The following is a 10,777-nucleotide window of genomic DNA, read 5'->3' as shown; positions in this document are numbered from 1 at the left end:
TTTTTTTTTTTTCCCGGTACCTGGAATTGAACTAACAACCTCGTGCTTGCCAGGCAGGCGCTGTGCCGCTGAGCTAAATCCCCAGCCAGCTATTAATTTAAATATTATGCTTCACTACATTTTATTTATTGAATAGGCTAAATGTCGGTAAAAGCAACATTATTCTTTTATTCATTTTATTCTTTATTTTTAGCACACGTCTGACTTTCCCATGCTTAGGAGAGAATACCTCTGAAACCCACAAATTAGAGGAAAGGTTTATTTAGCTCAGTCTGTAGTGGTTTCAGTCCATAGTCAGCTGACCCCAAGGTGGGGTGGTATGGCACAGGGCACCGTTCTTGACACTTCAACAGCAAGAAGTGAGACTTCCTCCTTTCCCTTTCCATGCCATCCAGGCTACAAGCCTATGGGTTGGTGCCACCCACATCAAGGGTGAGTTTTCCCTCTTCACTAGATCCACCATCCATACCCAGAACTGTGCTAAACTGACCAATAGTCTAATCTGGCATCACATATCCACCAGCTAGTCACTCCCAAAAGCCTCACCTATGAGCATATGAGGCTTTGGATGACTTCTGAATATAAGCCATATCACTGGGCGTGGTGGCGCACACCTGTAATCCCAGCATATGGGAGGCCGAGGCAGGAGGATCGTTGCAAGTTCAAGGCCAGCCTGGGTTACAAAGTGAGCTCAAGGCCAGCATGAACTGAATAGGGAGACCCTGCCTCAAAAAGACAAAAAAAAAAAAGCCATAATCGTTTGTAACATTTACATTCCTTGTTTGGAGTTGTGGCATGTACATAACGCGGTTTAATTCCTTTTTTATCCTCTTTCCTTCCCTTATCTCTTGATGGCCTTCCCCTTTGAAAAAGATCTACTTCTCATTATCTGTCTTTTTGGAGACAGGATCTTACCATGTAATTCAGACCAGCTTTGAACTCACTATGTAGCCCAGGATGGCCTTTGAACTCTCAGGGATCCTCCTACTGCAGCCTCTAGGCTGCTGGGATTAGAGGTGTGCGCCACTGTGCCCCAGCTCCCGTTATCAATCTTCTATTTTGTTCTTTATTCATACTTTGGGTTTCTCATAGAAGAGAAACCATGGGATATTGATGCTTGTGTGTGATTTTTTTTTATTGTCTTTTATTTGGGGGAGTCTTTTTTTTAAAGTTCTTTAGATAACCTAGACATTAAGTCTTCTGAGGAATTGCTTGGAAAATTTTTTTCCCCATTCTGCAGGTTCTCCCTTCGCTGTATGTTTTTTGCAGTGCAGAAGCTTTCTAATTTGATATGATCCGACTTGTTGTTTCTTGGTACTATTTCCTGTGCAACCAGGGTTCTGTTCAGAAAGTCCTTCTCTACCCCTGTGGCCTTTAAGAGTTTTACTTATTTTGTCTTCCAGCAAGTTAAGTGTTTTAACATTTGGTTCTTTGACCCATTTTGGTTTTAGTTTAGTATGTGGTGAAAGCTATGGGTCTAGATTCAATCTTCTGCCTGTGGATAGTAGCCGGTTTTCCCAACTTTATGAAACAGGCTGAACAGCAGGCTGGGAGGAAGTGGTCCTGGAGGAGGAAGTAGTCACCTGGGCATGTCTTGAAGGACAAAACTTCTTTTCCTTTTTTTTTTTTTTGTTTTTTTTCTGGTACCAGCAATCCAACTCACGACCTTGCGCTTGCCAGGCAGGCGCTGTGCCGCTGAGCTAAATCCCCAGCCCCCAAAGCTTCTTTTTCCATTCACTTGAACTCACTGTTTGACCCCAATGACCATGAACTGCCTCCGCCTCCAGAGTGCTGGAACTAGAGTATTTAACCACACTAAAAGAAGGGTGTATCTTTTGTTCTGGTTCTTTTTCTGTTTCCCGGGTGCCGTGACCCAAGCAGCGATTCCTGCCATGCCATAGCCTTAACAGCAATGGAGTTTCTAACCACAGACTTGAAATTCCTGAAACTGGCCACAATAAACCTTTCCAACGTTGTGTGTCAGATTTTGTCCCAGAGATAAAAAAGTAACTAATAATACACCAAAGTATTCTTCAGAGAATTAAAATATTCGCGTATGGTGCCCAGAGGGGAGTCCAAGGGTCTGGATCAACTCGGCCATCACCTTTTTCTGCCGAGTATCCTCTTACCCACTGACCCATGAAGTCTGCACCCGTTCACTGACCACAGCTGTGTAAGAGACAGAACTGGAGCATGCTCCCTCGAGGTTAGTGCAGCGAACAAGACTCAGGTGTGGGAAGTCTGTCTTGAAGGCAAACACTCTGGGCAAGAATTTACGTAATTTGAGGCAGCTGGGAATTTTAAACACAGCTGTTTTTTGTTCTTGTTGTTTGTTTTGGTACTGGGGACTGAACCCAGGGCCTCATGCATGCTAATCACTGACCTCCACTCCGGCCCTGAACAATGTATAAAACACAGTACACAACTTCGTGATGCATTATTGAAGATAAAGATCGCTGAAAAAGCTAGTTAAGGGCCAGGTGTGGTGTCACACACCTATAGTCCCAGCACTTGATCACTGAGTTCAAAGCCAGCCTGAGCTATACAGTGAGTTTAAGGTGAGCCTGAGTACATGGCAAGACCCTGTCTGAAACAAACAAACAATGAAAAATAACAAAAAAGCCAAACAGCCAAACAAACAAGAAAGGTTACTAGGTGACAAGTTTATGTTGTGTTTTGGATTTGGGTACTGGGAGCTGAACGCAGGGTCTCACACATACTAAAAAAAATGCTCTACATCACTGATCTATACCTCAGTCCTAAGGAAAATATACAACTTTATCATGTGTCACTAAACTTTCAAAAGCTGTTAAGGTACCAAGTTCTATACAGTCTTTTCCTTTTTTTGGTGCTTATGACTGAACCTAGGCCCTCACACATGCTAAGCACATGCTCTACCACTGAGGTACATCCCCAGCCCTACAGAATAGGTTTTTTGTTTTGGCTCTGTTTTTGAGATAAGGTCTCACTATGTAGTTCAGACTGGTCTGAAACTCACTCTGTAGACCAGAATGGCCTCAAACTCTGTGATCCTCCTACCTTAGCATCCTGAGTATTGAGATTACAAGCAAGTGCTATCATGCCTGGCCTTATAAAATTTTTAAAGATAAAGATATTGGCTATTCTAAACACCCTATCCTTTGTTATGTAAGGAAAACGACATCCTATAGCTGGGCTAAGTTTTTTTTCTTTTTTTTTTTGTTTGTTTTTCTTCCAATACCAGGAATCGAACTCACTACCTTGCACTTGCCAGGCAGACGCTGCGCCATTGAGCTAAATCCCCAGCTCCTGGGCTGTTTTTAATGAAAGCAGAAAGGAATGATTTTGAACATTCATTTGTTTATTTATTTATTTATTTTTGTTTTTTTTTTGAGATAGGGTCTCACTATGCAGTTCAAACTGGTCTTGAGCTCACTTTGTAGCCCAGGCTGGTCTTGAACTTGCAACAATCCTCCTGCCTCAGCCTCCCGAGTGCTGGGATTACAGGTGTGCGCCACCACACCCAGCCCTTGAACATTCATTTAAAAAAAAACTTGCCAGGTGTGGTAGTATACACATGTAATACCAGCTACTTGAGAGGCTAAGGTAGGAAGAACTCAAGTACAAGACCAGCTTAGGCAACTTAGTGAGTCTTTCAAGATAAAAACGAAAGTAACAGCCAGATGCAGTGACGCATGCCTATAATCCCAGCACTTGGAGAGGTTGAAGCAGGAGGAATCTTGCGAGTTCGAGATCAGCTTAGGCTACAAACTGAGCACATGGCCAGCCTGAACTGTATAGTGACAGCCTGTCTCAAAAAGACCAAAATAAAAACAAAAACAAAACAAAAAAGGGCTGAAAATGTAGCTCAGCGTGGTGGAGCACTTGCCTAGCACATTTATGGATAAATTCTCCAATACTGCAAACAATGAAACAAAAACTACCTTTGGATTTATCTTCTACATTAGCTAAAATTTTTATGTCTTTTTAGTTTTGACAAATGAAAATTATTAAAGTTAGTAATTTCTCTTCCATTACTGGAATAATTTAGTTGGCTTACCACTACAGATGGTTACTAAATACAGTTTTGTTTTTTTTTGTCTTTTTGAGGCAGGATCTCACTATGCAGTTCAAACTGGTCTTGAGCTCACTTTGTAGCCCAGGCTAGTCTTGAACTTGCAATGATCCTCCTGCCTCAGCCTCCTGAGTGCTGGGAGTACAGGTATGAGCCACCATACCTGGCTTGACCTAATGTTTAAATCTTTTTTTTTTTTAAGCACTAGAAAAATGGGGTTCTTAATGGAAGGTCTTTTGATTTCATCCATCTTATAAACAGAAATTTTTTTTGTTGTACTGGGAATCGAACTCAGGATCTTATGCTTGCCAGGCAGGTGTTGTGCTGCTGAGCTGTATCCCTGGCCCATAAATGATCTATGAAGATTAAAACTCACAGTTTAAAGATTGTCTTTGTATTTGTCACAAAGATTACTGATGCTTTTACATGAAAGAGCAATGTATAGTTAACACACATAATATATAAACCTGAAATTGCCAATCTGTTTGATACCTGAAATACCACTTTCAAATAAAGATGGCATAACCTTAAATATTATTATCTTCAGATTTTTTGAAAGAGTTAAACCTCTAAGGAATTTCTTCAATGTACATGTCCATTTACTATCTGCAGCGAAGTTGGGTGGTAGCTATCTCAGCATATGGACGGCTCCTCCACTGCCTGGGCACCCTCTGTGACAGCTTTCACACACTTGGCCATTGTCTGTGAAGCTCTGCTGATGGAATCTGAAAGACAGTAAGAAAATGTGCATTTTGTTAAGCATAACTTCTTAAAAAGGACACAGTAAAATTTTTTCTTTTTTTTTTTTTTTTAACATTTTTCCTTTTTGGAGATGGTCTCATTATGTGGCTTAGGTAGATCTTGAACTTCCAATTGTCCTGCCTTAATCTCCCAGATGCTGGGATTATAGACGTATGTCACCAGAGCTGGCTACACAGGAGAGCTTTAATACTGCACATATTCAGCAACAATAATGAGAAGACTAGAAGGCTCTACAGTCACATGTAATTATGGGTAACAAATTCTAACATAAGCCCTTTATTGGCTAAATGCTTTTAGTAACTACCCTTAGGAATAATATAATAGCTAGATAATGCACCAGTATGCAACCATTAAAAAATTATAAAAGTCTTGCTGGGCATGGTGGCACATGCCTGTAATCCCAGCACTTGGGAGGCTGAGGCAGGAAAACCACCATGGGTTCAAGGCCAGCCTGAGCTACACACATGAGCTCAAAAGCCAGCCTGAACTACATAGTGAGACTGTCACAAAAACAAAAAACAAAACAAAATATACATACATACATACACACACACACACACACACACACACACACACACAATTTATACAAGTCAAATGTAAGAAGACCTCTCTCCCTCACTCCTCCCTCTCTTTCTGACAGGATCTCACTACATGGCCCAAGCTAGCCTCAAACTTACAATCTTCTTGCTGTAGCCTCCCCAGCACTGGGATTACAGGTGTGCACCACCACGCTGAGCTTCTAATGCCATTATTGCAGCAAAAAAAGATTACAGAATAGTATATATACTAAAGTCAACTGAATTTCAAACCTGGATAACTTTTATGGTATGTGTATTATATTTTAATAAAACTGGCCAGGTGGGGAGTGCTGGCCCTTGGGCCAGCCCCCAGCCTAGCAGGCGCCCGGGAGGAGGGGCTGCAGCACATGGGGAGCGGCATGGCGGGGAGCCTCGGTCTTCGGGCTGGCTCACCGCTTCACAGGTGCCCGGAAGGAGGGCCCCTGGTGCTTGGGAAGCCGCCAGGCGGGAGCCTCGGTCTTTGGGCCGACTCCCTGCCTCGCAGACGCCCAGAAGGAGGGCCCCCAGTGCTTGGGAAGCTGCCGGGTGGGGAGTGCTGGCCCTCGGGCCTGCCCCCAGCCTGACAGGCGCCTGGGAGGAGGGGCTCCCGCGCCCAAGAAGCCGCGTGCCGGCGAGTGCTGTCGCACGCTGGTCCTCAGGCTGGCCGCTGCTGCTCAATGAGAACTACCATGACACAGAGAAACAATGACACAATTGGCCCACCATGCACCGACTGCAGATGCCTACCCACGGATGTGAGTGAATCATTCAAACATGGAGAAACCCCTGGGAATACATCCCATGCAACGGGTCACTCTTGCTCCTGACATTGAGAACCAGAAAGGTCCAGAGTCAGTGGAGAAGCAGCTGCTGAACAAGGACTTGGAAAACATGAGCATACAGACTAAGCCTAAGGAGTCAGAGGTCCTGTGGACTGGTGTTGTGAGAGCTGTTCGGAAGCTGTAAACCAGGAGGACCTTACATAATACCTGGGGAGACTCCCTGGAAGCCATTCTTCCCCTGACAGTACAGGCTGTGGTGGAGCTCCAGAGAAGTCTGCAGCAGGATTCCTTCTGCCTGTGCTGACGGTTGGGGAGAGGACACTAACTGGTTGTGGGGTCCCAATGCGATGGGAGGCTGGAGAGAAAAAGCTACAAAGAATGGCTTTCGCCCCAGATGGCTCACTTGAGATTTTAGTAAGAATTGCCTCCTCAGTGTTCTATAGCCATGATGAGGAGGAGGCCAAGGAGAGAAAACAAAGAGACCAAGAAAAAGCAGCTGCTTTGCTGCAGCACTAAGAGAAACAGACCCCAGGTCTGATTCCTGGGGCCCCAAGAAGAACTCTATGATTGCATTCATCTGCTACCACTGTTAAAAGCCAGGCCACCTCAAGAGGAACTGACCTAAGAGGCCCCATGGGCCATGCCCTGAGTGCAAAGGTGACCACTGGAGATCAGTCTGCCCTCTGAAGCAGAGGCCCCAGAGCTCAGACCCATCCTATCAGTCAGTCCAACAGGAATGAGAGGGCCCAGGGCATACTCTGCCCTCTGTCCCTGGCCAGACTGTCATCCCCATGGAGGAGCCCTGGGTAATCATGACTATGGAGGAACAAGAAAACAGCCTGTTGCTAGACACAGGTGCAAGTCTCTCGGTCCTTATTTTCTTTTTTTTGGGGGGGGTTTTTCTCCGGTACCAGGAACCAAACTCACGACCTTGCGCTTGCCAGGCAAGTGCTTTTGCCGCTGAGCTAAATCCCCAGCCCCTACGGTCCTTCTTTTCAATCCTGGCCTTCCTTCCAGCTGTCATACCTCAGTGACAGGAGTCACTGGTGAGGAGGTAATATGCTATTTTTGACAACCCTTAGGCTGTAACTACTTGTTAGATCCTTCTTGCGTATCTCTGTCTTCCTGAGAAACCACTTCGAAGATAACACCATGTATTACAGCAGCCATTGATATTTTCCTACTAATCTATCCATAACTCTATAATGTTTGTCTTGTTCCTATCCTATTTCATAAATGGATGCATGTTTATTATTATGTGTTTCCTACAATAACCACTGAGAATAGTTAATGATTTTTCAATACGTCACTCATGTATAGTTCTATTTATCGTCTTTAGAAGCCACTTTGAAGATACCAAAGTATAGTACAACAACTATTGATAATCTCTTACCCCTTTTGTCTGTAACTCACTATTATTTGTCTATTTGTTTTCCTGAGAAACTATCTTGTAGATAACAATATATAAAACAATAACCACTGATAATTTCCTACCACTTTGTCTGTAATTTGGTAAGCCCCTCCTATTATTATGTTGTCCTTCTTTTACTCTTTAAAATAAAAAAATTAAAATAAATAAATAAATAAATAAAACTATAAAAAAATCCACCACAGTAAGAGAATAATTTTGTTTTCTGTTTAAATAAAATATGTATGCATCTCTGGAAGATAACTGACCAAAATGCTAAAAGTAATTGTAGTTACTTTGTGAAAGTCGCATCATAGTGATTTTGGACTTAGGTATTTATTCTACAAGGAACATAACTTTTATAATCTCACTGAGAAAAACCTATTGACTAATCTTAGTTACAACTGCATAAAAAAATTCTAAAATAGACTCCTGGGATGGGAATATAGCTCTGTGGAAAAGCATTACCTTAGTATATGCAAGGCCCTGGATTTGATTACCAGCACCACAAAAAAATAAAATCTACTACTCTATTTTTTGATAGAAAATTACTGAAAATTAAATAGGGCACAATGGCTCACGTCTACAAGTTCAGCTACCCACAGGGCTTATGCAGCAACGGTATAAGATTGAGGCCAGCCTGGGCAACTTACTGAAATCCTGTCTCAAAACAAAACCATGCATCAACTACTTCATAAAACTTTGATGTTTTATCAACTGTTGTCAGACATGCAGAAAACAAGTTTCATTTGTTTGGATTCCTTAGAAACTCTAACAATTTACATCAGAAGCAGTGTTTATCATATTTCACATTTAAATGTTTTGATGTTTCCCCCTATCATTCTCAGAAAATCTTCACAGCTATTTATCACTTTGAAAAATCCTCCCTAAACTGCACTGCAGTGATTTTCTTTATAGTAGCAAAGTTTCATATTTAAAATGTTAGCTTCAGACTTTCAAACTTTGCTTGAAAAAGATGAGAGTACAATCAAAAAAATAGGATCACATCAGTTCAATGTTTGGAAAACATTCAAGAATTAAAAATAGCAAACACTACCAATCAAAATAATAATAATAGCTGGGCATAGTGGCACATGCTTGTAATCCCAGTACTTGGGAGGCTGAGGCAGGAGGATTGTTACAAGTTCAAGACCAGCCTGGGCTGCAAAGTGAGCTCAAGGCCAGCCTGAACTGCATAGCCAGACCCTGTCTCAAAAAGACCGAAAAAAAAAAAAAAAAAAAAATCATAATTATCCTGCTAAGTGTATGCCTGAGTCCTTCTCATTTTTCACACTGAGAGCTGTACTAAAGGTACCTACCTGTCATATAGAAGTCTTTTATAGTCAGCTGAGGTGGAACAAGTGGGTCAGCAAGAAGCTGCTGGTTCACTAACTGCAAAAAAAGGAGTAAGGAATCAGTAACAGCACTGAAACTAATATGATTACACCACTCACTACACTGCTCGCCGGCAAGCTCTTACCTTGGAAAGCTCACTTGCTTGCTGAAAGTAATTCGCTCCTTCAACATCATCATATCGAACAAGATTGGGGGAGACTTCTTCCAATCTGTTCCTCACTTGATCCAGAGTATCATATGGGAGAGTAATACCAGCAATCTACAATAGATCAGATGCCAAAACAATGAGATAAAGCTTTATTATTTAAAATGTCAGAAGCCGGACGTGGTGTCCTACCACTCTGGGAGACTGACACAGGAGGATCGCAAGTTCAAGCCTAGCCTAGCTTAGCAAGACCCTAGCACTTAGCAAGACCCTGGTTCAAAATAAAAAATAAAAAAGGGCTAAAGTTGGAGCTCAGTGCAAAGGTGCTGGGTTCAAGCTTCAGTACCACACACATACAGAAAGTCAGAGCTGAGTAAACTGTGTCGTTAGTTCAAGGCACTGGGTTCAATCCCAAGCACTCCCCAATAAAACTCATTATAAAATAAATGATTAAAGAGACAAAACTAAGGCCAGGGATGTAGCTCAGTGGCACAGCGCCTGCCTAGCAAGATCAAGGCCCTGAGCTTGATTCCTGGTACGTTAAAAAAAAAAAAAAAAAAAAAAAAGAGGGACGAAGCTATATTAAACCTGAATATGTCTGCTAAGTTGGTATTAATCATATACAAAATTTACAGAAAACGGTGCATTGTTATTCTAAATATCACGATGATTATTACTGTTATTATTATGTTTTATGAGACAGGGTCTTGCTATGTAGTGCAGGTTGGTCTTGAACTCACTATGTAGCCAAGGCTGGCCTTGAACTCATGATGATCCTCCTGCCTCAGCCTCCGGAGTGCTAGGATCACAGGCATGTGCCACCATGCCTGGCATGATGCTTATTGTATAGCAAAACCGGCAAAAAGAAATGAGAAGTGTTTTTTAGGCAAAAGATAATAAAAATACGAATTTCAAATCGTCCTTTTCTAGCCAAGCACAATGGCACACCTCTCCAACCCCATCTACTCAAGAGGTTAAAGCAGGATCATACATTCGAGGCTGACCTGGGCAACTTAATGAGACCTTGTCTCAAGAGGAAAAAAAAAATGGCTGGGAATATAGCTCAGTGGTAGAGGACTTGCCTAGCACATGTGAGGCACTGGGTTCAATCCCCAGGAATGAACACAGACTCACACAGATATATGCACACAAACACACATGCATGCACACATGAACAACCATCACAATCTTTCCATTTTTTGAACACATTTTTCCTATAGACATTATTCACATCCTCTCTGTTCTTTGGACTGACATTTGCCTTGACTTTGTAAATCACTGTAACAAGCTAACATGTTCAATATCCCTTTAACAGCATCACTAAGAAATGCCTCAATAATAATACCTCAGAGAGAGCTCGTATGATTTTCCAGTCTTCTCTTGCCAAGCCAGGAGGTGTCACTGCTACTTTGGTTTGCTGAGCTCTGCCCTCAGTATTAACGTAAGTACCTGACTTCTCTGTGTAAGCAGCTCCTGGGAGAATAACATCAGCTATGGGAGCCCCCACATCACCATGATGCCCTGTGGAAAGATGAAAATGGCATACCACATTTTAGGAAAAAACATGCACCGATGTATAGATCCTTTTGAATTCCTGTTTTTACCTTATGTGGTACTGGGGATATCTGAGCATGCTAAGCAAATAATTTACCACTGAGTTACACCTTTGGCCCTTAGTTACCATGTAAAAAATCAGAGTGTTTTTCTTTTCTT

General features: G+C 42.3%; 1 protein-coding gene across 1 annotated transcript in view; it reads right to left on the bottom strand.

Annotated features, from left to right (window-relative positions):
• Positions 1-4,426: 4,426 nt before the first annotated feature.
• Ndufs1 (NADH dehydrogenase (ubiquinone) Fe-S protein 1, 75kDa (NADH-coenzyme Q reductase)) overlaps positions 4,427-10,777 on the bottom strand; it is a 40,844-nt gene continuing 34,493 nt past the window's right edge. Inside the window, exons 16-19 of the mRNA XM_005396998.2 lie at positions 10,410-10,585; positions 9,044-9,178; positions 8,883-8,955; positions 4,427-4,779 (exon numbers count right to left, since the gene is read on the bottom strand). Coding sequence (XP_005397055.1) covers positions 4,688-4,779; positions 8,883-8,955; positions 9,044-9,178; positions 10,410-10,585 — 476 coding nt within the window. The 3' untranslated portion in view covers positions 4,427-4,687. The remainder of the gene's footprint in view (positions 4,780-8,882; positions 8,956-9,043; positions 9,179-10,409; positions 10,586-10,777) is intronic.

This window comes from Chinchilla lanigera, unplaced genomic scaffold (assembly GCF_000276665.1).
Source record: "Chinchilla lanigera isolate Chin_1 unplaced genomic scaffold, ChiLan1.0 scaffold00056, whole genome shotgun sequence".
NCBI classification, from domain to species: domain Eukaryota; kingdom Metazoa; phylum Chordata; class Mammalia; order Rodentia; family Chinchillidae; genus Chinchilla; species Chinchilla lanigera.
The sequence above is the reverse complement of the archived record's forward strand: the minus strand, read 5'-3'. Positions and strand labels throughout refer to the sequence as shown.